Source organism: Lagenorhynchus albirostris, chromosome 11 (assembly GCF_949774975.1).
Source record: "Lagenorhynchus albirostris chromosome 11, mLagAlb1.1, whole genome shotgun sequence".
Classification (NCBI taxonomy): domain Eukaryota; kingdom Metazoa; phylum Chordata; class Mammalia; order Artiodactyla; family Delphinidae; genus Lagenorhynchus; species Lagenorhynchus albirostris.
Window position 1 is genome coordinate 95,976,016 of NC_083105.1, and position 27,706 is coordinate 96,003,721.

A 27,706-nucleotide genomic window follows, 5' to 3' on the forward strand; every position below is an offset into this window, starting at 1 on the left:
TGGAGAGTGCATTTTTTCCTTCAGGAGGCTGTATCTCTGATTCATTTTAAAGATAAAAATTGTTCTAGTAGGTGCATTCTATGGCAGAGGGTCTTTCACATAGAAATATGTAGCCAGATTCCCATCCATTTAAAGGCAATTGTAGATCTTCCCTTGTTTCTACCATACCTGATGGGATTTAATTTTTTGGTGCTTATAGAAGTTGTTTGTAGAAGGTTTTGGATTTTTTACATTTCTCACAAACCCTTCAGGGGTCATTCACATTTAAATGTTTTTGTATAAGCTGTGATTTCCTCAAGGTTACGAAGGTAAAGTCAGTACCCCAAATTAGGCACATCTTTTATTATGCCCCTGTTTCCATTATTTCACAATGTATATATTTTGTATATCTGTGGGAAGTAAATGAGTTCTCAGCTCTAAAAATTATTTAAAATTTAGACTTATGTATATATGTGTGTGTGTGTGTATTTATATCCTAACTCCTAATGAACACATCCCAGTCATATTTCTCAGTTCCCTTCAACTTCTTTCTGATAGACCTGATTACTTCTCCTGTTAGTAGCTAATGCCCTGATATTCTGTTACTTTTCCATCTGAACCTTCACTCTAAAAGTATGCAGTCCTGTTAGTCATCATCCGCTTTGCCCAGGGACCTTAGGGTGGAAGAATTGGTGTCTGAAGGCTCACCGGGGCTCCTGAGCAGCTATGGCCAGTAAACTGTGCAATAATAGAGATGTTCTGTATCTGAGCAGTCCAATAGGGTAGCCACTGGATACTACATGTGGCTACTGAGTACTTGAGATGTGGCTAATATAACTGAATTTATAGTCCTGTTTAAAAATATTTTCCACCATTTTATTATGAAAAATTTCAAACATAGAAAACCTGAAAGAATTGTAAAATGAACACCCATATGCCAATCTAGATTCTATAATTAACATTTTTCATTTACTGTAATAAGTCTATTATAAGTCATATCGTTGATTTCTCACTTATGGGTGGAATAACTAGTATAATTGGTGTCAATAAACTTATTTTTATTTTTTTATAAATTTATTTATTTATTATTTTTGGCTGCCTTGGGTCTTTGCTGCATGCGAGCTTTCTCTAGTTGCGGTGAGCGGGGGCTACTCTTTGTTGTGGCTCGCGGGCTCTGGAGTGCAGGCTCAGGAGTTGTGGCACACGGGCTTAGTTGCTCCATGGCATGTGAGATCTTCCCGGACCAGGGCTCGAACCCCTGTCCCCTGCACTGGCAGGCAGATTCTTAACCACCGTGCCACCAGGGAAGTCCCCAATAGACTTTTTTAAAGTGCTATTTAATTTTTATTAAATTTAGATAGCCAGATGAGGTTTGTGGCTACCCTTTGGACAGTGTAGCTCTAGAGCATGGCTTGGAAGCTTGTTTACCTTGGAGTGCTTCTGGTCCTTTGCATTGCATTAAAATGCGTGGCCGTCCTCTTCGGGTTTGCCATGGAAAGTCACCTGATCTCCAGATTGCCACTGTGCAAGACTGCTGTCACCCCCTTGAGGTCTCTTATATGAAAATAAGCATTTCTGTTCAAGCTGTAGACCTTGATGGATGTGTACTATAAAACTATGTTATAATTCTCTTAAGCTAGATGTCAACCTCAAGGAGAAAACTGTGGGCCCACAATTTTGGTTGCTCCTCAAAATAATCATTCTGTGGCTCCTATTGAATAAGGCAATCCACTCAAGACTGAGCAAGACTGGGGAGAAATAGTCCTTGGGTTAGAAAGTTTTTGATATGTTAACTCCGTCCTCATTCTTAACTTCCCCCTAGTGCTGATTTACTTATGGTCTATCTTCACTATCTACTAAGGTTCTCATATTCAAACCAAGATTGGAGAATAGGTCATTAGGAGAAATATTTTATATTTTCTCTGATATTCTTGTCATTTTTGAACTGGCTCTTGCTTGATTGTAAGTGGCTGGTGGAAAACGAGCATTAAAAATTAAATTTTGTACAGCACTAGTTTTATGTGAAACAGGATTTTTATAGCACTCAGGTCAGCAGATACATGTCTCCACCTCTCACTCCCCCCATAATAAAGAGACCTCTTTAAATACATTTCTTTTTCTTTTTTAATAAATTTATTTATTTTTGGCTGAGTTGGGTCTTTGTTGCTGTGCACGGGCTTTCTCTAGTTGCTGTGAGCGGGGGCTACTCTTCGTTGCTGTGTGAGGGCTTCTCATTGCGGTGGCTTTTCTTGTGGAGCACGGGCTCTAGGCACGTGGGCTTCAGTAGTTGTGGCTTTTGGGCTTCAGTAGTTGTGGCACGCAGGCTCAGTAGTTGTGGCTCATGGGCTCTAGAGCGCAGGCTCAGTAGTTGTGGTGCACGGGCTTAGTTGCTCCGCGGCATGTGGGATCTTCCCAGACCAGGGCTCGAACCCATGTCCCCTTCATTGTCAGGTGGATTCTTAACCACTGCATCACCAGGGAAGCCCTAAATTTACTTTTCAAGTGTTGACTTTGTGCCTCATCCCTTTATTTGCCCCTTCATGGGATGGAGTGTCACTACCCAGCATCTAAGACAGTCTTTTCTATGTAGTAGGTGCTTTGTAAACATTTTTTCAGCATTTTATTGTCTTTTATATTTACTGCCTTCAGATTATTTGTCTTTGTAACTTAGTCTGAGGTGTAAGAGATTCATTTCTGTCACTATGGATACCTTTCATTACCATGAATTTTTCAAATGCACATACTCATACCACAGAGTTGTATATTCGAACACATTGGATAAGGATGTGTCTTTTGGATGTGGCCCAACTGTGATCCTAAGTTCTGTGTATAGTCTGAGTTCCTCAATCAAAGCAACCAATACAGCACAGCAAAGAGGATGGGTGAGAATCGGGGTGATCTGCCAGGCTGTACCGTTCTATTTTATTTATATATATTTGTTTACAAAATATACTTTATTTTTTAAATTATAGATTTACAAAAAATTGAAAAGGTAGCACAAAGAATTCCCATACGCCCCCCACCCAGTTTCCCCCATGCCCCTCTTTTACATGAATGTAACACAAACTATGCATTATTATGTTTCTCTTTTCTTATTGTGCCTACATGTGCCTATTCCTACTGTGCCCCAATAATCATTGTAGATAGAGAAATAGATATTTAAGATTATAAATTGGGGAGTGGAAATCTGTAGTATTGCCCTAGTAACACCATCTTAACTTCGCTTGAGGTCAAGAAAGCCTTTGAGGGACATAACCCATGGAAAGCTGAAAGCTGACCAGCCTCTGGTGGAATTTGACCTTCTGGGGAGGACTACCAGGTGGGTAAATGGTGGTATCTCTGCCATGAAACCAACGCTAAATCTGGAACTTTTTCTAAGGGTCAAGGGTAGCGGGGCATGGTGGAAAGAGTTGCTTAATGTCAAATGTTTAAACCTCTGGTCTTTGAAGTAAAGGGTTGTGTTAAATAATCTTTAATGTTTCCTCTTAGCCGTAGTAACATATGAGGCAGAGATTTAAAAAAAAAGTGCCTTATATGAAAGAAAAACCAGGTTTTGTGCCTCTTCTTACTGTTAAAAGTACAAGTAGATATTTCATTGATACCAGGCTGAATCTATTCATGTGGGCATTTAAAATATGAATATAGGGGCTTCCCTGGTGGCGCAGTGGTTGAGAGTCCGCCTGCCGATGCAGGGGACACGGGTTCGTGCCCCAGTCCGGGAGGATCACACATGCCGCGGAGCGGCTGGGCCCGTGAGCCATGGCTGCTGAGCCTGTGTGTCCGGAGCCTGTGCTCCGCAACGGGAGAGGCCACAACAGTGAGAGGCCGGCATACCGCAAAAAAAAAAAATAATAATAATAATGAATATACATGAGGTTATTTTATATATCCTATTGTTAGACTACTTTGTTTTCATTTGAAATGTGTGAGACCTGTGAACATGGGTTGTGCTGCAAGTTCAACGACTGATCCATATGATTTTTTTTTTTAAAAACTTTTTTTAGAGCAGTTTTAGGTTCACAGCAAAATTGAGAGGGAAGTACAGAGATTTCCTGTATATTCCCTGCCCCCCCCCACATGCGTAGCTTCCCTCATTATCAACATCTCCCACCAGAGTGGTACATTCGTTACAACTGATGAACCTACATTATTAGGTTTCACTCTTGGCCGTGTACATTCTATAGGTTTGGAAAAAATGTATAATGATGTATCCATTATTATGGTATCATACAGTGTATTTTCACTACCCTTAAAATCCTCTGTCTATTCGTTTCTCTCTATCCTCAACAGCTGGCAACTTCTAATCTATTTACTGGCTCCATAGTTTTGCCTTTCCATAAAGTCATATAGTTGGAATCATACTGTCTGTAGCCTTTTCAGACTGCCTTCTTTCACTCAGTAATACACATTTAAGGTTCCTCCATGTCTTTTCATGGCTTGATAGCTCATTTCTTTTTAAGGCTGAATATTATTCCATTGTCTAGATGTACCACAGTTTGTTTATCCATTCACCTACTGAAGGACATCTTAGTTGCTTCCAAGTTTTGGCCATCCTAAATAAAGCTGCTATAAACATGTGTGTTCAGGTTTTTGTGTGGACCTTAAGTTTTTTGATTATTTTAATAATTGGTTTCCTAGCATTATATGGCAATGAGCTAGATTGAAAATCCAAAAAAATTAATAAAAATAACAAAGGTAAATGAATGATTTGAGGATGAGCTTAGAGTCCAAACCATGTGATACAGTGGCAAGAACACTGAAGAACTGAAATTCTTCATTATGGCAGTACTTCACAGAACTATTTTCCCTTTCGACCTGTGAATAGGCTTTATCCCTTAGTGGCACAGAGTCTGAATAGTTATCCAAAATCCTTTTATTTGTTTTTTTTTGCCATTATTTTTTCATGCTTTCTTATTTCCTCAGGTGTTCTCATTTAGTTAGAAGTTGGTGGAAGGATGCTTCCTGTTTGATTGGCTGCTGGAGACCAGCTGGGACAATAGAGAAATTCTCTAGACCATTAGAATAGATTTTATCGTCAAGAGAAGGAGGACAGGGCTTCCCTGGTGGCGCAGTGGTTGAGAATCTGCCTGCTAATGCAGGGAACACGGGTTCGAGCCCTGATCTGGGAGGATCCCACATGCCGCGGAGCAACTAGGCCCGTGAACCACAACTACTGAGCTTGCGCGTCTGGAGCCTGTGCTCTGCAACAAGAGAGGCCGCGATAGTGAGAGGCCCGCGCACCGCGATGAAGAGTGGCCCCCGCTTGCCACAACTAGAGAAACCCCTCTCTCAGAAACGAAGACCCAACATAGCAAAAAAATAAATTAATTAATAAACTCCTACCCCCAAAATCTTCTTTAAAAAAAAAAAGAAGGACAAAGTAGCTAATTAGGGAAACAGGAAACCTCAAACAACGTGTTCTTTTGAGTTTTTACTGTAAGAGCCAGGAAATTTCATATGGCTCAGTGGCATAAAGGTTAGGCATTAGGACAAATAGCCATGGAGGGGGGAACCTGGACAGGTGAGGTTACTCCTCCCGATAAGAGAGAGAAAGACCATCTTCCCCTGGGATCTGGTGGTAGTTCTTGAAGCCTTCACTTCAGGCTGGGACAGGAAGAACAGCCTGCTGCTGTGAAATGATAAGCCTTTGAGGTTTGAAGGTGTGACTAGGAGCTGTGTGCTAAGCCTCTAGCTGACGAAGTTAATATCAGCAGGAAGGGGCGGGTAAAAGGTGTGGTTTCCTAAATGCAGAACGCCTTTAAGCAGCTAGGAAGTAAGTGGGTGCTTTATGTATTCATGTTGTGTATGTGTTACCTGTGTTTTGCACAAAAGTGAATTCAGAAGACAATGTACAGGAACATTCAGAACATCTTCAGACTATTCATCTTTCTGTTTTCTTAAGGAGTGGGTGTGATAGATGAAGTTTAGTGCTTCCATTTTGTGCTTCTTTGACCAAATGGCAATGCTATAGGAGTTTCAGTTAGTCCTGTCTGAAGTTACTGCTGTTATCTTCTGATGCTGGTTTGAGTTCTTATTTAAGAAGGGATTTGCCTTTCCCAGAAATCAGAGCTTCGTAATAAAAAGAAACTGGAGCTTAGAGGGAGCAGCTACACAGTTTGGCTTTCCCATTATTAATCTCATGATGTCTCTCTACGAAACTATGAAAAATCTAGATTTTGTAGTCAGTTCTTACCTTTAACCACCTTGTTCATCAAGGGCACATGTAGGCCTCATATCTCTTCTATGTGCTACAGTTAGAATAACGAATGGGACCGATGTTCTCATGGTATGGAGTTTATGCAGAGGAAACAGATGACTATGTAAGTGTGAAAATATGTTCTGCCCTCGTCTCAGCCTCCATCATGAGAGCTATCCACCCTCTTACCAGCTATGGGCATGTAAAACAAAAGAGAAAAAAAGCTCAACATGACCAATATCTCCATGGGGTGGTAAGACATAAAATAACCAGATCTGAGGTCGTGGAATGCCTTTTTCTATAGAGGCAGTGGGATGCTGCCATGTCTCCCAGCTCCTACATTGTGTTAATATGCACCGCCTTCACCCCCCGGTCCCCCCGCCCAGCCCCGCTTCCTTCTAAGCATCTGCACTCCTGGCTCAGTGTGTCAGCATTTCTGTATTGCAGTCCTGGCTCTTTCACTATTTATAGACCCCTCGAAGAAAGAGAAAAAAATGAATATTTACTTATTTTTGAAGTCTAAGAAATCCTACCTGTAGTGCTAATCTAATTGAATTCTTCCAGATACGTAAAGTGAGTGATATTCTTATTGAACGTGTGAAGAAACAGGCTTGAAGATTTGGAGTGACGAGTTCAAATTTTTACAGCTAGAAAGGATTTGAATCTTGGACTTCAAATAATAGTATTTAACGTTTAATGAACGTTAGCATTAGGTCTGGTTAGCGCTTTATATACCCTACAATCTTGGGAAGCAAAAGCACTATTTTACTTTCGTCGAATCTGAGGTTTAAAAAAGTGAAGTGACTTGCCTCAAGTCACACGTAGAAGTGAGGGCTGGTATTTCAAGCCAGATCTGCCCGGTTCCAGAATTCATGCTTGGTGGCAAGAGATTAGTTGAAAATCCAGGCTCTTCTGAATCCAACGCCCATCTGTGCTCTGTGTATTCAATCTGGCCTGATTTTAAACATGGGTCAAGAATTAGCAATAATGTGGTCTTTGGTAAGTCAATTACCTTCTTAACATCAGTTTCTTCATTTGTAAGAGGGGGATGATAGTAAGTAGCTGTCAGCGCTGGGAGGTTTCAATATGGTTATACACACAGCAGTCCTCCAGCAAATGATGGCATCTCTCTCTGCCACCTTTTGACAACCATTACTATTTCTCCCACCCCTACTCCCTACGTTCTCTCAGCAGACTTCGTTCGTTCCTTTCTGGCATTGGGATTGAGGGCTCGGGATCTTTCTGTTTTGAGATTGACAAAGTCAATCCAGGATGACGGTAAAGAGAGAAGAAAATGCACAGCAGTCAGTGTTCCTGAAGTGTCCAGACTCCACTCATGAAACTTTGTGTGATTGAATTAAATTAGTCTCTGGGAGGTAATTCAGCTGACTGCCTGCCCATGATGACAAGTGGCAGACTCAATGGTGATTCTGAGATTAAGAATTGCATCGGAGGATAGGAGTGGGTCAGCTGACAGCCAGACAACAGGCAGCATAACCTAGTGGTGGGGGGGTCCTAGTGGTCAGAACATTCCATAGACTGTGTTTGTAAAGTAGTTGGAAGAGACGTGGTAGGTGAAGAATGGGGATGCCTTCTAAAGGGTGATGGTTAGTTGTGGCTGGAGGTTGGTAAGGGAAGAAAAGAATAAGCAAGGAATGTGGTTAGAACCTGGTGAAATAGGGCTGGGTTTGTCTCTGCATAATCAATTTCACCTTATGTTTCCTACCTCACTCCTCTTCCCCCACAGGGTCTGGCTCATAGAAACAGACTTATAGAAATGAACTTCTTTTCACTGGAAGATTATAGGTCTTCACGTGAGGTAAGATTCGTGGATGAAACTCAAGTAGAAGAATAATTCACCAGTATTTCTTAAAAATATCAAATGTGAACACTTTCACACTAGTGTTGTATAAATGGAAACAACTTTTCTGGAGGGCATTTGGTAATATGTATCAAAGTTCTTTAATGTATATATCCCTTGGCCCCATAATTTCTTGTTTAAAATTTTTTTCCTAAGGAAATATTTGAAAGTACAGGACAAATTTTTTTTAATATTCACAAAAAAATGGAAACAACCTAAATGTCCAGCAGTATGGGATTGCCTAAATACATTATGGTATAATCTATATGGATAAAAACTATACATTGTTTTTATTTCTTATTTTTTGTGATACGCGGGCCTCTCACTGTTGTGGCCTCTCCCATTGCGGAGCACAGGCTCCGGACACGCAGGCTCCATGGCCATGGCTCACGGGCCCAGCCGCTCCGTGGCATGTGGGATCTTCCCGGACCGGGGCATGAACCCGCGTCCCCTGCATCGGCAGGCGGACTCTCAACCACCTCGCCACCAGGGAGGCCCCCTTGTAAGAACTTTTTACTACTGATATGTAGTCCTGAATACACATATATATGTATATATGTATATATGTGTATATATATATATATATATATGTTTTAAGCCAAGATATTTATATTTTTTCAGAATCCCCAAAAGTAGAATTTTTGTTTTTTGAATTAATAGTTTTAAAAGTGTCTCAGTAATTTGGGATGGTATCACTTTGTCTAACATGTGTATATATATACGTTGAACATTTTGAGCTGAACTGAATAGGACCCAGCGTATCTAATCTATTGGTAAATTTAAAAAAATTCTTTCCTTATTTTCTAATAATCATGGCTGTAGTTACTAGGAGTACAAATGACTTTAGCAAAAATACTGAAAGGTTTTCATTTCTTATATAAATCAGTCTCAGTCTACATGCTTTAGGCACTTGAAGGAGTTAATAAACACACGTCCACAGACACACACATACATCTTAATCCTGGTGTGTTGCTATAGACTAACCTTTTAATTTTTCTTTGGATAAAAATCTTTCTGTTACAAAGTTTTAATGCAAAACACATACCTCACCTCTTTTTACTTTAGAGATGAGTGATCAAGAAGGGACTTATTCCATCCTGAGATTTCTTCGGTCACCTTCGGAGTCACAAAATAGATCAAGGCCTGGTAGTACCCAAAGCCTGGCAAGACTGACGGAAAAGGTAGATGTTTGAAGCAACTAGATTCACCCATCTCTGATGAATTGTCAAACTTCTGACATTAGAAATAAAAAGTTCCTATCTATATTCTAGGTTCTCAGTAATATGAAACCATAATGGTCTTTAATATCTTTTTTGTTTTTAATTTTGTGAGAATGGAGAAATTAATTCTTTTAAATTTGAGAAGGTAATAGAATTTTTTTTTTAATAAATTTATTTATTTTTGGCTATGTTGGGTCTTCGTTGCTGTGCGCAGGCTTTTTCTAGTTGCAGTGAGCGGGGGCTACTCTTCGTTGCAGTGCGAGGGCTTCTCATTGTGGTGGCTTCTCTTGTTGCAGAGCACGGGCTCTAGGCACGTGGGCTTCAGTAGTTGTGGCTCGTGGGCTCTAGAGTGCAGGCTCAGTAGTTGTGGCACACGGGCTTAGTTGCTCCACAGCATGTGGGATCTTCCCAGACCAGGGCTCGAACCCGTGTTCCCTGCATTGGCAGGCGGATTCTTTTTTTTTTTTGCGGTACGTGGGCCTCTCACTGTTGTGGCCTCTCCCGTTGTGGAGCACAGGCTCTGGACGCGCAGGCTCAGCGGCCATGGCTCACGGGCCCAGCCGCTCCGCGGCATGTGGAATCTTCCCGGACCAGGGCATGAACCCGTGTCCCCTGCATCGGCAGGTGGACTCTCAACCACTGCGCCACCAGGGAAGTCCCAATAGAATGTTTTCATTCAAATTTGGTCAAGAGAAATTCATGAGGACTTTTTTTTTTTTTTGGCCAGACCGAAAGGCTTGCTGGATCTTAGTTCCCCGACCAGGGATGGAACCTGGGCCCCCAGCAGTGGAAACGTGGAGTCCTAACCACTGGACCGCCAGGGAATTCCCTCATGAGGATTTTAAAAGTAAAGGACAGACTAGAATCTCAAGAAAACATTGCAGGGGCTTCCCGGGTGGCGCAGTGGTTGAGAATCCGCCTGCAATGCAGGGGACACAGGTTCGAGCCCTGGTCCAGGAGGATCCCACATTCCGCAGAGCAACTGGGCGTATGCGCCACAGCTGCTGGGCCTACGCTCTGGAGCCTGTGAGCCACGACTCCTGAAACCTGGTCGCCTGGAGCCCGTGCTCTGCAAAGAGAGAGGCCACCGCAGTGAGAAGCCCGCGCACCGCAAGGAGGAATGGTTCCTGCTTGCTGCAACTGGAGAGAGCCCGCGCAATGTTAATTCTTAAGGGAGGAGACATTTGGTTCAGGTCACAGATCTTTTTCCACTTACCCGTGAATCGCAAGACTCCTGTTGTTAAAAGGAGAAAGAAACAGAAGATTCCAAGAATCACTAGAGTGGGAAAGCAGGCAAATGGAACTGAAGACCCTGCCCAGACAGAAAACAAAGAGGCTGAGGAGACCAGCAGGGGAAAGACTGAGTTACAGGGCTTAGAGGGGGACGTTCCGTAAATTCAAGACCCTAACTCTTGAATGTCTTCAAACTTGAAATCATAAATTGAAAGGGATACTGGACAATTTGAAACACCAACGGACTGAGAGTTAGATGCCAGGGTTCTACTCCCTATTCTGCTACTATATACCTCTGAGGGAAGTCACTTATTCTATCTTTACCAAAATAATCCTCTGATTCATCTCCATGATTTATGAATACAAAGTGAATACTAGATATGAGGACTTGGTTTTTGAGATGCAAACATACTTCTAAATAAAACATATCTGGGGCTTCCCTGGTGGCGCAGTGGTTGAGAATCTGCCTGCTGATGCAGCGGACATGGGTTCGAGCCCTGGTCTGGAAAGATCCCACATGCCGCGGAGCAACTGGGCCCGTGAGCCACAACTACTGAGCCTGCGCGTCTGGAGCCTGTGCTGCGCAACAAGAGAGGCCGCGATAGTGAGAGGCCCGCGCACCGCGATGAAGAGTGGCCCCCACTTACCACAACTAGAGAAAGCTCTCACACAGAAACGAAGACCCAACACAGCCATAAATAAATAAGTAAAACATATCTGTATAGTCAATTTTATTGACCCATAATCAGAAGATATTTATTATCCTGTAAATATCATATGCTTGCATATATATCCATCATTTTCTCATTGGAGCCTCACTACAGTTCTTCAACAGTAGAAGAAATTATAATTCCAAACATGTATCAAATAATGTTAATCAAATATTGTTTCTTGAAACTTCATAAAATGAGTGGATATAGACATCAGGAGATTCACAATTGTTTCCAAATTGAAAAGCAGTAATTTTCCTGCTTGATTTGCTCAGTTATGAATTTATGTATATAGCACCCAAACTACATTAATTATCTGGAATATACTAAATATGGACATTTCACTTTCAATACCATTTTTTTGGTTTAGATTATAAGATATAGTTTAAGCAACCTCATGAAACTGGGCAGGCTAACTTAGTTATTTGAGGCCTTGGTAAGCTGAGCAATTGGAGGACAGGTAAGCTAGGTCCTCTACATAAACTTTACCTTTTTCTTCAGGTGATTCAGTTCTTGTTATCTTTGTCCGATTGGACTTTGTAGCGCATATTTTTGCTTCTGCGTAAATTAGCTGCTCTTTTGTCTCTGGAGATTAAAAGAGAGACGTGGTTACCACACCATAGTCACACTGTTTCTTGGAAAGCATGTAAGTTATCAGTATGTGTGAAGGGAGTTGACAGAATAGGATTTTTTCCAAATCGAGGAGATCTATATACTTGTTTTCTTCTTACCATGTGAAGTCCATCAGGTAAATCTTTTAAGTAACAAAATCTTGAAAAAGAGTTAGATATAATGTGCCATATGCTAAATTATAATGACATTCTTTAGAAAAATTATTTAACAAGGAAAAGAAAATAATATCAGAGTTCAGTAGGGACTGGGAGAAAAAAATACTCACTTTCTGCATCTGCTTCTTGGAAGGGATGTGTTTCAACTCTGCATATCCTGGGTGTTTTTCATTCATCTCTAAACATTTTTGAGATAAAATTCTAAGATGCAGACATCAACAGGTTTTTTTGAAACTAAGTTTTCAGGTTCTGTCTTTCTGAGTTCTCTGTGTATTATTGAAATCACTATTTCATACCATTTAAATACTGATGCATGATTTTACTTCTGCAATTTTCTTCCAAGAAAGATTTTTGCCTCAGATTATTTTCTTTCCCATTCCTAAAATTATCAGTTACCAGCATCTCTTTAGATGTCATTTCACCTGTTACCTGGAGTTCTCCAAATGTGGTATTTAACTTTAAAAGGGTAACAGTGCTATGATCTATGAAATGTTTATACTACACTTAAAAACTGTCCCTATCCAGAAAAATAAAAAGATAATTTTTATGAGTCATTTTGTATTGTAAAGATAACTAGTGTTACATAGTAGGTTATTCTAAAATTTCTCTTTCAGGAGTTCTCCTGATTTTTTTTCTATTTATCTTCACTCTTTTTTTATGATTAAAGATAGTTTACTTTCCGTGATCTCCTGAAGAATCTCTTCCAACAAGTTGTTAAAAATGAAAGCCCTACAATTGGGATGCAAATTAGTTTAGTTGTACTCTTGTGGGGTGTGTAGCATTGTGCCCATAATATTTGAAGGCATAGGCTAAAAGCAACCAATTCTCCTTGAAATATTAACTTTACTTGCAAATTTTTTGAAAAGTTAATTAATTTATTTCAAGTATTTCAAATATCATTTTTATAATCAAAGCAATTTATATAGAATAGAATTCTGATAACACAAAAAGTTTTAAAACTCTTACGTTCACTAGTTTGCCAGCGTATCATCAAATAAAACACTTTTTATATATTTTATTTCCTCAGAGAATTATGCCCTGTTGTTGTCTTTTATACTGATGAAAATATATAGGCCTTCGTGTGTTCATAATATTCACTTATAACATTTAATAGTTTCCCACAAGATAACTTCTCATAAGAAAACATGATTGTGCAGAAATAGGTTTATAATGCCTTTAAAAATTCTTTACCAAGTTTGTAATATCTCATGAATATGGAAGCTATATCACATAAATAAGAAAATTCTAGATTTGGATGTGAAATAGAGAAACACACTATTATACAGACAAGAACAATTAATTACTGATTAAGTAATTATTTTATTATTCATATCCTGACTTCATCGATGTGACCATTTGCTTTATTAACTCAGTTAATCTGAGAGATATCCTGAAATATTTTCTAACAGTGCTATCAGTTATATTCAATGGTAAACCATTAAAAAATCTGAGGTAATTTACCTTGTAGAGTGAGTTTTAAACCTGAATGGGTTAGTTCTTTTTCTACAAGATTAAATTTACTGGATTACTTTTTAAAATCTCTATTCTTTGTGCTCCGTATATGCACTAGTAACGATGAGATAAGCTGAGAGCGACAGCTATAGATATAGTTGGTGATACCTGTGTCAGTGTGGTAGTTTCTGCTGGAATCTGGTCCCAATGGAAGAGGTGAACCCCAGTGGGCGAATGGCACAGTGTGTGAGCTGTAGCTCAAGACGACTCTTCTGGGCTCTATATGTTATTGGCTCTTGTTGTCAAAGAAGCTTCAGTATTTGCCAGCTCTTCATGAACATGTGAGAAAGCAGTTCATATTTGTACTTCAGGCTTCACAATTTGCATCTTCTACGGAGAAAGGCAGTTTTTAAGCAAGGGAGATGAATGGGCAATATAATTTAAAGGGCCATGCCCATTTTGCACAGAATTCAACACTGAACTTAAAAAAGAAAAAAGCACCAAAAAGGCCACCATCACCACTATGACCACCACCAAATACTATGATTCTAAATATAATCCCTATATAAATTAGACACTAGCTTGGGCTCTAAATAGAAACTGTATGTAATGGGATATTTAAATCCATCTTCTAAACTATGCTAGTGTTAGCTAAGTGGAAATATTAATACATGAATACTAATAGTTCATTATTCTCCCCAGTTATCTGAAGGAGATTTTGAAAAATAAAGTTTTCAGATGTTAAGTTTTATTAGATGAAGAGCTAGTCAATCCCTGGTTCCTTTAAAATATATCTAAATTCAACTGCTTTATTCTTTGAAACATTTTTTTCAGAACATATACTTTTTACAGTCTGTTTTTTCAATTCATTCCAATACAAGTATACTCTATATTCTCTAAATATTCTCTCTATATATAAACTTCAGGTTTTGAGGTTTTTGGTTCCCTTCTCCTTCAGTCTGTACTCTAATTATAAAGAGTAGAAATATATTGGCTTCCCCCTTAGTGGTCTAAAGTGGCATTTCCAATGGTGTAATGGATAAACGGTGACAGTGCAGTTGGAATATATATGTTTCAACTCAGTAGAAAAGGATTGATAGCTCTATCTGTTTTCACCATTCAATAATGGTAAAAAACACAATAAAGAAATGTATTTCAATTGTGGATTTCATTCCTTCAAAAAAACCCATTTTAGACTGGTACATTTGCAAGAGTTTTACATTGAGTTCTAGTATGGAGAAATGATGACAAAAGAAAAACCTATTTTGATGTAAAAACAAGTTGTTACAGAAATTTTCAAACAGAATGAGTGTAATAAAAAAATAACCCTATGTAGCCTGAGAAAGAGGAATATTATTTATGTTCTGGCTATATGTTCTTTCTGGCTTTGTTATAGTCCCTTCTTATTCTTGTCTTGCTCTCTCGAACTGCTAGAGACTTCATCTGAAACAACCATCTGGTAAGCTCAACACTCAACACCACTGTAATTGGAATATTAGAACTTGAAAACATTTGCTTAGGCCTTAACTTCTCACATTTGGAAGTCCATCAAACATTTCCATTTCTTCCTAATCACTAACTTTCTGCACTTAAACAAAAAGTCAGTTCTCTGATCTACTTCTTTATCATTTTTCTTTACAATATTATACCTCTTTATAGCAATTTTTCTTTTTTAACCAATGATATAATGTAATAATTATTTTCATCATGAAACATATATGCCCCATTATTTCTAAATAGTTCACTAATTCTTTAATCTTTCATATTCAAAATAGCTCTTTTAGTCTTTAGTACGATTATGCTTCACCTTACAAATTACCTTCTTGCTTGTAGGTGTTTCCCTTTCATCACTTTAAATATGTCTTGCCACTCCCTTCTGGCTTGCAGAGTTTCTGCCAAAAGATCAGCTGTTAACCTTATGGGTATTCCCTTGTATGTTGTTTGTTGTTTTTCCCTTGCTACTTTTAATATTTTTTTCTTGGTATTTAATTTTTGATAAATATGTTTGATTAATATGTGTCTTGAGTGTTTTTCCTTGGATTTATCCTGTACGGGACTCTCTGCTCTTCCTGGACTTGATTGACTATTTCCTTTCCCATATTAGGGAAGTTTTCAAATATAATCTTTTCAAATATTTTCTAAGTCCCTTTCTTTTTCTCTTCTTCTTCTGGGACCCCTATAATTCAAATGTTGGTGCATTTAATGTTGTCTCAGAGGTCTCTTGAGACTGTCCTCAATTCTTTTCATTCTTTTTTGTGTATTCTGCTCTTTAGTAGTTATTTCCACTATTTTATCTTCCAGATCACTTATCCATTCTTCTGCCTCAGTTATTCTGCTATTGATTCCTTCTAGAGAATTTTTAATTTCATTTATTGTGTCTTTCATCATTGTTTGTTTGCTCTTTATTTCTTCTAGGTTCTTGTTAAACGTTTCCTGTATTTTCTCCATTCTATTTCCAAGATTTTGGATCATCTTTGCTAGCATTACTCTGAATTCTTTTTCAGGTAGACTGCCTATTTCCTCTTCATTTGTTTAGTCTGGTGGGCTTTTACCTTGCTCCTTCATCTGCTGTGTGTTTCTCTGTCTTCTCATTTTGCTTAACTTACTGAGTTTGGGGTCTCCTTTTTGCAGGCTGCAGGTTAGTAGTTCCCGTTGCTTTTGGTGTCTGCCCCCAGTGGCTAAGGTTGGTTCACTGGGTTGTGCAGGCTTCCTGGTGGAGGGGACTAGTGCCTGTGGTCTGGTGGATGAGGCTGGATCTTGTCTTTCTGGTGGGCAGGACTGCGTCTGGTGGTGTGTTTTGGGGTGTCTGTGGCCTTATTATGATTTTAGGCCTCCTCTCTGCTAATGGGTGGTGTTGTGTTCCTGTCTTGTTAGTTGTTTGGCACAGGGTGCCCAGCACTGTAGCTTGCTGGTTGTTGAGTGGAGTTGGGTGTTAGTGTTGAGATGGAGATCTCTGGAAGAGCTCTTGCTGATTGATATTATGTGGAGCTGGGAGGTCTCTGGTGGACCAATGTCCTGAACTCGCCTTTCCCACCTCAGGCCTGACACCCGGCCGGAGCACCAAGACCCTGTCAGCCACACGGCTTTTGGGAAGTCTGAGGTTTTCTGCCAGCATTCAGTAGGTGTTCTGTAGGAGTTGTTCCACATGTAGATGTATTTCTGATGTATTTGTGGGGAGGAAGTTGATCTCCACCTCTTACTCCTCCGCTATCTTGAAGGTGACACCAGATTTTTCAATTTAGAGTCAGAAAGTAAACAAAATAAAAATGAATTACAATATAGGCGGACAATCGGTGTAGAATATTTTTTATAAAATCTCTTCTATCTCTACCCTTGGTTTACTGAGATCTTTTTTTTTTTTTTGTGGTATGCGGGCCTCTCACTGTTGTGGCCTCTCCCGTTGTGGAGCACAGGCTCCGGACACACAGGCTCAGCGGCCATGGCTCACGGGCCCAGCCACTCTGCAGCATGTGGGATCTTCCTGGACCGGGGCACGAACCCGTGTCCCCTGCATCGGCAGGCGGACTCTCAACCACTGCGCGACCAGGGAAGCCCCTACTGAGATCTTTGAATGAACAGGAATGTTATAATATTCTTCTTGGTCAACCAACCTTGTATTTCATACATTAAAAGATAAAATGTGATATATTTTTAGGATTATCTGTAAGACCTTTTGATCTGAACTGGACATAGGACCGTGGGAAACTTATGACCACTGCCTGTATCTGAGGCATCTTGTGTGGTTTCGCCTGACTCACACATACATTAGTTTCTATGAGGTTATAGCCCTGATAAGAGTCTTAGGTCTATTTTTGTTTGTGTACAATATCTATTTATTCCCACTACAAATATTGAACTTTTTTCACTTGAGCAGTAAAGAGCAAAAGGTAGATTGTCGGTGGCTACCCAACCATATTTATATGAATAGAATTTGTTTTTCCTCTGAAACAAAGTCAGGGTGGAGGTAGTACCAAAAAACCTTAAGCCAAACTGTCACTATCTGGACATATAGGTTTTATGATGTGATTTCTCTCTTCAAATGCCTTTTTATATAAGCAGTCATTTAACTCCACCTTTGATGAACAGATATGTTATTTACAGCATTATTCCTTTTAAAAATTCCTCTGGTTGTCTAGAACCTTAGTTTCCATATACCTGTGTCTCCTTTACTGCATACTCAGTTCTCATAAAAATTTTCACTCTAGACTACTCAATTATATTATTTATGACAGTGGCTTTTCCTAATTTATTTCTGGAGTGATGGACTATTACCTGTACAAACCAGATGGTATTTAAAGGCTTGTTGTACATAGTTTAGTTAAGTAGACGTGATTTTATTTTTGTATACCTATTAGAAAATATCCAGTTAGAGATTCATATTTCCTCTGTGGTTTTTACCAAATTGAGTTAGTTTCATACAACTGTAAGTAGCTGTACCACCTGAGAGGTCTGGACTTGTCATCAACTGTAGGAGGATAGTGGAAGAAATATCTCTTCATTCATCCGCCAACAACTTTGTAAGCTCTCCTTCACCTTTGGGATAAAGAAATCATCCAAAAGTCTCCACAATGTCAACTGCTTCAGACTGTGATCAACCTCCAGGTATTTTTTTAAAATCTAAATGTCCTGTGCCATTTCAATGGAAATAAAAGTTTTGTTGTTTTTGTTTGTCATAAGTGCTGGTTATGATTATACTAGGGGCATTGTATTTTTAATATTTCCCACATATACCTGAAAGAGTGCCTTTAAATATATTTAAAAGAAATAATTATCTGTTTCCTGACTTGATCCAAAGTGTAATCAACCAGTTTAAATACTTTTAGGAAAGCTGGATGGGCTGTCCAGTGGAAATGTGTTTTGAGTATCTTTGATTTTACTACTACTATATTTGTATTTCCAGTGACCTTTGAAAATGGTAATGAATCTCTTAAGTTCTAATCTCACTTGCTTTACAAGGTTATAAAGTAATTATATATTTTCTATGCTAAAAGAAAACACAGAGCAGACAGAGACAATCCCTATTGTGGATGTGGAAGAGCCTCTTGCCCTTCCTCCTCCTCCTCCACCTGAGGATGAATGGCACCCGATTCCTGAGCACACCAATGTGGATGGTAAAGTAGATATACCAGATTTTATTCATTTACGGTCTCTTTTTGTTATCTTTAGATACATCTTCCATTTTATGTTTCTCTATTTGTTACTATTCGGAAATTTTAAAATTTAGAGAAAATACAAACATTAAAACATTTTCAAAACATATATAGAGGGCTTCCCTGGTGGCGCAGTGGTTGAGAGTCCGCCTGCCGATTCAGGGGATGCGGGTTTGTGCCCCGGTCCGGGAGGATCCCACGTGCCGCGGAGCGGCTGGGCCCGTGAGCCATGGCAGCTGAGCCTGCGCGTCTGGAGCCTGTGCTCCGCAACAGGAGAGACCGCAACAGTGAGAGGCCCGCGTACCGCAAACAACAACAACAACAAAAAACATATATAGAAGTAAAACGAAAGTGTATTTTCTGACAGGTTTGAAATTTTCATATATTAAAGAGCATAGTTAAAGATGAAAGAAGCCATTGGTCCAAATTTAGATTTGTTTTCTTACATGAAACTGAGGGACTTAAGCTTGTTCAAGGTTTAAAACTCAGAAAATTTGTAAAAAAACAAAGAAAGGTAGAACCCTATTACATGATGCCTCCTTTTGATCATAATTAAACTTAACATGTTTTAATAGAACAGGGTTTTCCAAGCTCGGCACTAATGACATTTTGGGCTAGGTAACTCTTTGCTGTGGGACACTGTTTAGTGATTGTAGGATGTTTAGCACCATTCTTGGCATCCATGCACTAGACGTCAGTACCACCCGCCTGTCAGTTATGACGCCAAGAATTTCTCCAGATATTTATTAATGTCCCCTGGGGAACAAACTTTCCTCTGGTTGATAACCACCAAGTTATATGATTCAGAAAGTTAAAGAAATGATTTGGGTATTAGTCATGAATATAACCATTCTCTTGACAGCAATTTTTTAACCTTGTTTCAGAAATACAATTCTTCCAAAATATAAAGAAATATCTTTTTTACACTGGAGTTTATACATTTATTTTGGAGGGAAATAAACTTACCAATAAAAGACTATTAACAGTGATCTCTGAAAGTTTAGTTTCTAGAATGTGGGGATGTAGCATATTATTTTTGTGAAATTGAATACATTATAGATGTTGTTTGACCTAAAACCAAATATCATCCCTTTAAAACATTCGCTAAGATTTACTGTAATTCTTTATGAAAGGAACATACTACTACATCAAGTTCAAATAAAGAGTTCTATCTTAATAATAACACAGATTTAAAATTGTTAAGCATTTCTCCATCTGATCATATTAATGAGGATAATGTAATCTGAACTGAAATTTTGTGTCTGGTTTAAGGATATTTAATAATGCCTGTATGTAAAATTTTCACCTGTGCTGGAAGTCCCCAAAGACATACTCAGGTTTAATGTCTCACTAGGAGAACTCGCAGGACTCTATACAGTTGTACTCCTAGCTGAGATTTACGACAATGAATGGCTAACAAGCATCATCAGCAAATGGAAAAGGCACATGGAGTGAAGTGTTGGGGAGACCAAGCTCAGGCTTGCAAGGGTGCTCTCCCAGTAGAGTCACACAGGTCCCACGAATTCCCCAGCAACAAGTTGGGACTATGTGTCACATGTTGCCAACCAGGGAAACTCATTAGAGAATCAATGTTCAGGGTATTTACTGGGGGTTAATCACACAGGCAGCTTCCAGCTGGCATGTAACAAAATTACAGACTTCCTGAAGGAAAGCAACGGTTCAGCACAAGCTATATTGTTTGCACAAACAGTGGAGACATGGTAAGCCGTGCCTATCAATTAATGGTTGTGGAAACCCTACTGAAATGTAGCTTTCCAGATGCCAGCCAAGGCCAGCCTTGTAAGCGGGCCTTTCAGGATAACAAGTCAGGTCTGCTACTTTAATTCTTTTCTGCACATCCTCCAAAATAGTTTTTTCCCCCTGTCATTCAGCCTAATAGTTCATAGTAATTCACACATTGGGCATTATTTTTCAGAAAATGTGGGCATTTTAACAATAATAAAAGGAAAATAATGATATTAGTCTTTCAAATAGCAGGAGTTTACATTACCTCTGATTTCCCTCACTCTGTTTCTTAGCCTCTCGTTTTTCCTTCTCTCTATGTGGAATAACCCCTGTGATCCTGGGAGTGTTCAGCCTGCTGCTCTTGATGTTGTGTGGATTCTTTGGTTATCACTGTAAGTCTGACCTATTGGGAGAAAAGAAATAATAGACTATTTGTCAGATGATCATATTTCATTAAACCATTCCCAGAGAATAGTTTTTGGTAAATGTTTTATTGCCATACTGAATGGAGAACAGGAAAAAATGACATGAAAAGTATCACAACTTTTTACTATATGAATGAATTTAACCTTGTGAGTTCTCAGTAACCACGTTTTTTTTTTTTTCCAGGGAAGCTATATTGTTGAAATTACTGCAGAATTTACTGAGTGTAATGATTATTATCAGTATTTTGAAAGTTAGAAGTTACTATATATTAAGCTCGATGAATTTGTAACTGTCTTTATGTTGAAAATAAAAAGGAATTTTTCAGTTTGTTCAAACTGCCCATTCCTGCAGCATCCTAAATTAGACCAACAGAATGTTTGGATTATTATTAAAATTGTTCACAACTGGTTATTTTAAAATAGTAGTTTCTCCATTGTAAAGCAATTATACTCCAATAAAGATGTAAAAAAAAAAAGCTAGAAAGAATTTACAGATATTTTCAGTAAATATTTCTGGTCTGTAAATGTTTGCAGCCAAGGTTATTTAAAGATAATAAAGACTTATGAATATGGAAAAAAATAGTAGTTTCTCATTGATAAAGTTAGCTTGAAATTCAGAATTCTAAAATTTGATTAGGAAGTGAAATTCTACACATTACATCAAGGCATGATGCCAAAAGATTCATTTGAGACTTGGTTCTTGCTGTTGTCATCTATTTTAATTCAGTTGAACCACTGTCCTGTTCATATAAACACACACTTAATCTTATAAGGAATTAGGATGATATTTTAGATTTAGGCATAGACGTTAGAAATAATAGTGGATAAATGAAAACATACTTAGCCAAATATCTTTTTGCAGTTTTTGAAAACATTTATGGGGAACTTTATTAAAGATCTACTATAGAAATTAAGCTTCACAATCTAATACGCTACTGTTTCATAACTGAGCATGTGTTTTATACTCATCTGGAATGCTTGTTCCAGACTTTCAAAGTGTTCAGGAATCAGAGAGCAAGATGGAGAGCCTTATCCAACAGACTGAGTCTTTGCAAAACAAAGAGGAAAACTTTCTTCAGGTCCTAAAAGCTCTTGAGCAAAATAAAGGTAATGTTAGATCTAGAACAAACCATCTTTAGATAGTTTAGAATGCTAGATTGTTTTTCTTGTTGCAGCCATAAAATGGTTGGTTGCATAATGCAATGGGAGCTAATAGAGCAGCATGGTGGTTTTGATGGCTTCTTGCCTCTTAGTTCTTCATGGATATTCTGAAACTGAGTGTCTCACATTTACCAAATATAGCCTCTTGTATTAATTAATTAATTCGTTCATTCAGTTAATCATTCACATTTATTCAGTGCACACCAGATGCCAGCCACGTGGCTGGTGATCAAGGATAAATACAATATGAACCCTGCCCTTGGGAGGCTTAGAGAAAATATATAGACCAAAAATAAACCAAAGTTTCAAGGTGTGCAGTAGATGTGCAAGATGTTGAGGGAGCATGAAAATGGAAGAACTCAAATATCTGAAAAGCAGTGGTGTTTTCATAGTTTCTGAGTGCCTCCTAAGGAGAGGCACTTACAATAATAGAGTAATCATAAAGCTGCTTTTATGCTAATTAAATTATAATATAAAAATAGTCTATGTTGTGATAAATAAATATTTTACAAAGGTCTTGCATTAAAATGGTAGGGTTTTTTTTTCCCTTGAGGTATTGAACCTATAGTGAAAAATTAAATGAACCATCTGAAAGTCCATTAGTGATTCGTCATGTTAAAAAACTGTTTTGTTTTTTTTTTTACTGAGATATGATTGATGTATAACCTTGTGTAATTTGGAGGGGTACAACATGTGTGTTTGATACATTTATATATTGCAGTATGATTACTACAATAGTGTTAGCTAACACCTTTATCATGTTACATAACTATCATTTCCTTTTTGTGTTGACAATTAAGTTTTAATCTCTTAGCAACTTTGTGCTTATAATACAGTATTGCTGACTATAATAACTAAGTTGTGCATTTTAAAAGGATGGTTTCTAAGCAGCTGATTACTTCAGCCAGAGATGAAGCTAATTAAGTAGGGAAGGGAATTGGACTAAAATTATTTGTACGTTTTGCCACTTGATCATTATTATTATTATGACTCTTGCACAGTAAAAAATCAGATGACATGTGTATTCCTATCTAATGTTAAGTCTTGTTGTCTTATATAGAAATCTTACAGCAGCTCCAAAAACAGAATGAGTATATCACTGAGGCTCTACAAGAACTAAATGTGGAACAAGGTAATTTGGAAGTGAGAAAATTCCGAGTACATAGTAATTTTTAATAACAGCCTCATTCTTTGAAGTGGGAGAACGTGTGAAGACATGAGGCCTTGTTTGTGAGGTTCTGTGGGCTCTGAGTTGTAAATATTTTCTTTCCTAGGAGACAGGTGTGGACCTTCTCTGAGTCACTGGGTACAATACAGAGACCACTGCTACCACCAAACTGTGCAAATTGTTTCTTGGTTAGAGTGTTCGGATCTTTGCATCTCTTTGAATGCTACATTTTTAAAGACAGAAAGGAGTAGATTGATGGTGAGATTGTAGTTCATTCTTTACTTCTGGGATAAGTGTATAGTAGCCACCAGGAGAAGGAAGGGCTCACCTGCAGCTCTGAAACCAGGGTAAGGGGCACTCTCCTGCTTTGTTTTCCACTCATCTTTCCCTGGCGTGCTCCACATCAACACACCTTTCTTTCCTAACACACCATGCATGCATTCACTGCAGAAACACTGTGTTTGCATGCAGAACTCTTCTCTCAGATGCAACCACGGCGAACTACTTCATGTCCTTCAACTATTTATTCAGTTGTCACCTTCTTAATGAGACCTGCCCCGGCAACCTTACTTAAAATTGCAACCTGTGTCGGGCTTCCCTGGTGGCGCAGTGGTTGAGAGTCCGCCTGCCGATGCAGGGGACACAGGTTCGTGCCCCGGTCCGGGAAGATCCCACATGCCGCGGAGCGGCTAGACCCGTGAGCCATGGCCGCTGAGCCTGCGCGTCTGGAGCCTGTGCTCCGCAACGGGAGAGGCCACAACAGTGAAAGGCCCGTGTACTAAAAAAAAAAAAAAAAAAAAAAAATTGCAACCTGTGTACCAGTGCCCACCCCACCGCCAGACCCTCCTCTGTGCTTTTAGGCATTCTTACCCTGCTTTAACTTTTTATAGCACTTGTCACCTTCTTACGTATCATATCATTTACACCTATGTTTTTTACTTCTATCTGGCCCACATCCCCCAGAAGCAGGGATCTTTCTCATTTTTGTTCAATGATATATCTCAAGCTCTAAGAATAGGCACAACATTAAATAAATGATAAAATAAGAAAGTAATTCATATCTTGGTGTGGTGTCTTCTTAAATATAAAATTTTCTATTATAATCATCGCTTACTATTCGGTTCAGAAAAAAGTAATATTTACCTAGTAAAAGTATGGTAAATTTTACCTAGTAAAAACTGTGAAATAACTATATCAAAAGGATACAGGAGGTGAGAAGATAGGGCATGAGACTAAAAATTCTGCCTTCATAAAATAGGAAGTCATAGAACTAATAAAGAGTTAGGAACAGTTAATTGCCTCTGGAGAATGGCATTCATTGAGGGAGGAAATGACTACTATTTCGTATATATCAATATTTAGCATCATTTGACTTCTAAAACCAAGTGCATGCATTTGTGTGATAGACTTAAAAAATATATGTAAGTGTAAAAAATCGGATGAAATTACAATACAGTTAATGCTGTGCCCTTTCTTTTACAACTTAAATATTTCTAAAATACACTGGGGAAATAAAAACCTTTATCATTACTGGAACTAAGCTAAAAAAAATAAAATAAAATTTTCTATTAGCTCTGTCTTTTTTTTTTTTTTCTTCTTGGTGTTTAATTCCTGGTTTAAGAAATGCACAGACACTGAAGAACTGAAATATTTTTTAATGTTTTATTTATCAGTGGGCATATATAGACTGCATTATTTTTATTTTTATGATTCTTTAGACACAAGTTCTATATTTTTATCTCTAACGCACTCTTAGTATTAACACCTTTGTGTATTTTGGTTCCATGTAGTACATCATGAAGTTACTTGCAGCAAATCACACTTGGCTTGGCCTGTCTTATAATGAAGAGGACAATCAATGGAAGTGGGAGGATGGCTCCCTTCCTTCTCCTGGCCTGTAAGTTTCTGGTATAAAATCCAATTCCTTACTCCTTTTTCAATGTCTTTGGCCTAAGGAGCTTGAGGAAATAGAGAAGATCCTTTGGCCTAAAGAGCTTGAGGAAATAGAGAAGATCATTTCTCTTCTCAAAGAGGGATTGAATTTAGACCTCTTTATTTCTTGTTTTTATTTCATACTATACTGTCAGCAATTTTGTAAATCATAAAGTCACTTAGATATTTCATAATTAGTGTAAATATACCCTTATTAATTAGATGAGCTGAATGATTACAATTTCAGATAAGAAATATAATGTGGGGAAGAATATCATTAGTATGAATATGGGGACCTCTCTGGTATTTTTATTGGGAAGAAGTATAGATAAAATTGTCTTTCCTCAGCCAAATAATTTGGGATTTTTTTTTGGTTTTAAGTACATATTTTTCTATTGCTATTCAGAAACACTGCATTAGACAGCTATGGCAGAAAAAATATTTTCAAGCTGTTTCATCACTGTGTGCCAATCTTAGATAATATTTTAAAGTTTGATAATTTTGATAGCTGATTATTTTTATTTTGTTCCTTTAGGTTATATTATTCTTATGTTTAGTGAGGCTGTTTTTCTTATAACTTATAATAATACTTTTGACCTTTTTATAATATTTACCTTTTATTTCTTGGTATGATTCCTTATATATTAAGTTTGTGACTTCTCTTGCACACATATCTTACCAGTGTTTTCCTTTAATAATTTGTCCTTTTAAGTTTATTTGCTTTTATTATATGAACAAATGGTTAACATTGAAGTATAATGAGATTGTCTTTGTTCATTTGAAATTTATTTTAAGACATAAGGTAGAAAGCTGAAACATGTATGTTCAAATGTAGATATAATTATATGTCTCTCTATGTATTTCAATTAAGTAATCAATTGTCAGTATTGTTTAAATGATTCATTTTACTTTCATCACTGATTTTAATGTCATTTATCATATGCTAAAATTTAATATTTAAATAATTTTAGCCTTTTTACATGTCCCTTAAGTATTTCATAGTTTGTGTAAATATTTTATGTGTAAATATTCTTGAATATTTTCCCAGCCTTGCCTGCACTATTGCATCAAATTGTTAGTCTATTCTAACTTTATTGTTGATCATTTTAATTACTGGAATTTTGTAAATTGAAAGTTTTCCTCTGCTTCAAACCTTGTACAATGTTTGGAACATAGAACATTCAGTAGGTATGTTGAATGAATGAATGAAATAACATATGAAATATTTTGGCGATTTAATATGCCCAACACAGTTCAGAATTTTTTTTCTAGTTCCTTTGGCATTTTTAAAAGAAATGTACTACGCATTTAATAAATCACGAAATAAGCTTTGCCTTTTTTTTTTTTTTTAAGATAGTACTGAACAACCAGCTTTGCTCTAGAGTTGATGAAAAATAGTCTTGTTACCATGGATCTAAAATGCTCTTTATAATCTAGACCTTTAGTAAAGGACTAAATTCAATCAGCATATTTGATAACATCTACCCTCTGGCATTTATATCAGTGGTAAATTAAAGTAAAATGTGAATTAAAGTAAAATGAACATTATCAGAGCAGAGGCAAGTGTCCTGAAATATTACATATACAGTTAACCCATGAATAATGCAAGGGTGTTAGGGGCACTAACTCCTCCATGTAGTGGAAAATCTGCTTAGAACTTATAGTCTACCCTTCTATAGGCAGTTCCAAAACTACATGTTAAACCAACCTGTAGTACTGTAGTATTTACCATTGAAAAAATCCGCATATAGGTAGAACTGCGTAGTTCAAATCCAGGTTATTTAAGGATAAACACACACACACACTCACTCACACACACATATATACATATACATATATATTCTAAATTTCATTACTAATTTTGGCTAGCTTTTATATCTAATGTATTTATAAGTAAATATCCCTCCTCCAATGGTAGCTGTACATGCATGTGGTTTCTATCATGCTAATTTGTACTTAAACTTAATTATGTACCCCAAATCATATGTCCTGTCTTTCCTGCTATTGCCATAATTTTCCAGCTGGACCATTCTCTTCTTCTCTATACAGGTGTACCTTTTCCCACTTATAAATACTCATAAATAACTATCACATTTTGTGAAGCTTATTTATGACTTAATGTCTATCTCTTTTTGTATATATACATGTATGAGTTCTTTGCAAAGAGGGAGAGTGCCTTTACTCCCTTGAGTTCCCTACAGCGCCAGGTATAATCGGTTTCACATAACACGTTCTTAAGTAATGCTACTTAATTTGAACACAGTGAGTGGCCAGTGACTTGTGTTTTCTAAATTTCTCAGGAGTCTACCAAAGCCAAGTACGGATTTCCAGGGGAATTGTGTGTATGCAAATGTGAACACTGTTGGCATGGATACCTGCACTATGTCCTCTTCATGTGTGTGTGAGAAGCCTGTCTGTGCTAAACACTCAGAAGAAAGTTAAAAAAAAACTGATGAGGTTTGCACATCTCAATAACATTCCATATTCAAGACCTGCCTGCCTTTCTTCTGTTGGCACTTCATGTTATTCATAACTCTTTTTTTTTGTGACAGAAACTGATAAATGACTTCATGATAGAAGAAGCCAGAGTCTAGAGTTAAAGGAGAAAAAACAGAGAAGCACAGAAAACTTAGAAACTCAGAACCTGTTTGATTTTCTGAGAGTTATATAAATGAATTAAAAAAC

General features: G+C 37.8%; 1 protein-coding gene across 2 annotated transcripts; it reads left to right on the forward strand.

The window, feature by feature from the left end:
- Nucleotides 1-144: 144 nt before the first annotated feature.
- On the forward strand, nucleotides 145-27,706 carry LOC132529865 (C-type lectin domain family 12 member B-like). Of its 2 annotated transcripts, XM_060166916.1 has the most exons (10): nucleotides 145-3,298; nucleotides 9,102-9,217; nucleotides 17,911-18,041; nucleotides 18,431-18,550; nucleotides 20,629-20,727; nucleotides 21,748-21,867; nucleotides 22,982-23,053; nucleotides 23,196-23,347; nucleotides 24,880-24,986; nucleotides 27,322-27,688. In XM_060166916.1, exons 3-10 carry the CDS (start codon nucleotides 18,008-18,010, stop codon nucleotides 27,461-27,463), a joined length of 846 nt encoding a protein of 281 aa, XP_060022899.1. In that variant the 5' UTR covers nucleotides 145-3,298; nucleotides 9,102-9,217; nucleotides 17,911-18,007; the 3' UTR covers nucleotides 27,464-27,688. The 2 variants fall into 2 exon arrangements, with proteins under 2 accessions (XP_060022899.1, XP_060022898.1); XM_060166915.1 differs by lacking the exons at nucleotides 145-3,298; nucleotides 9,102-9,217 and having other exon boundaries at nucleotides 16,820-18,041; nucleotides 27,322-27,478; nucleotides 27,574-27,706.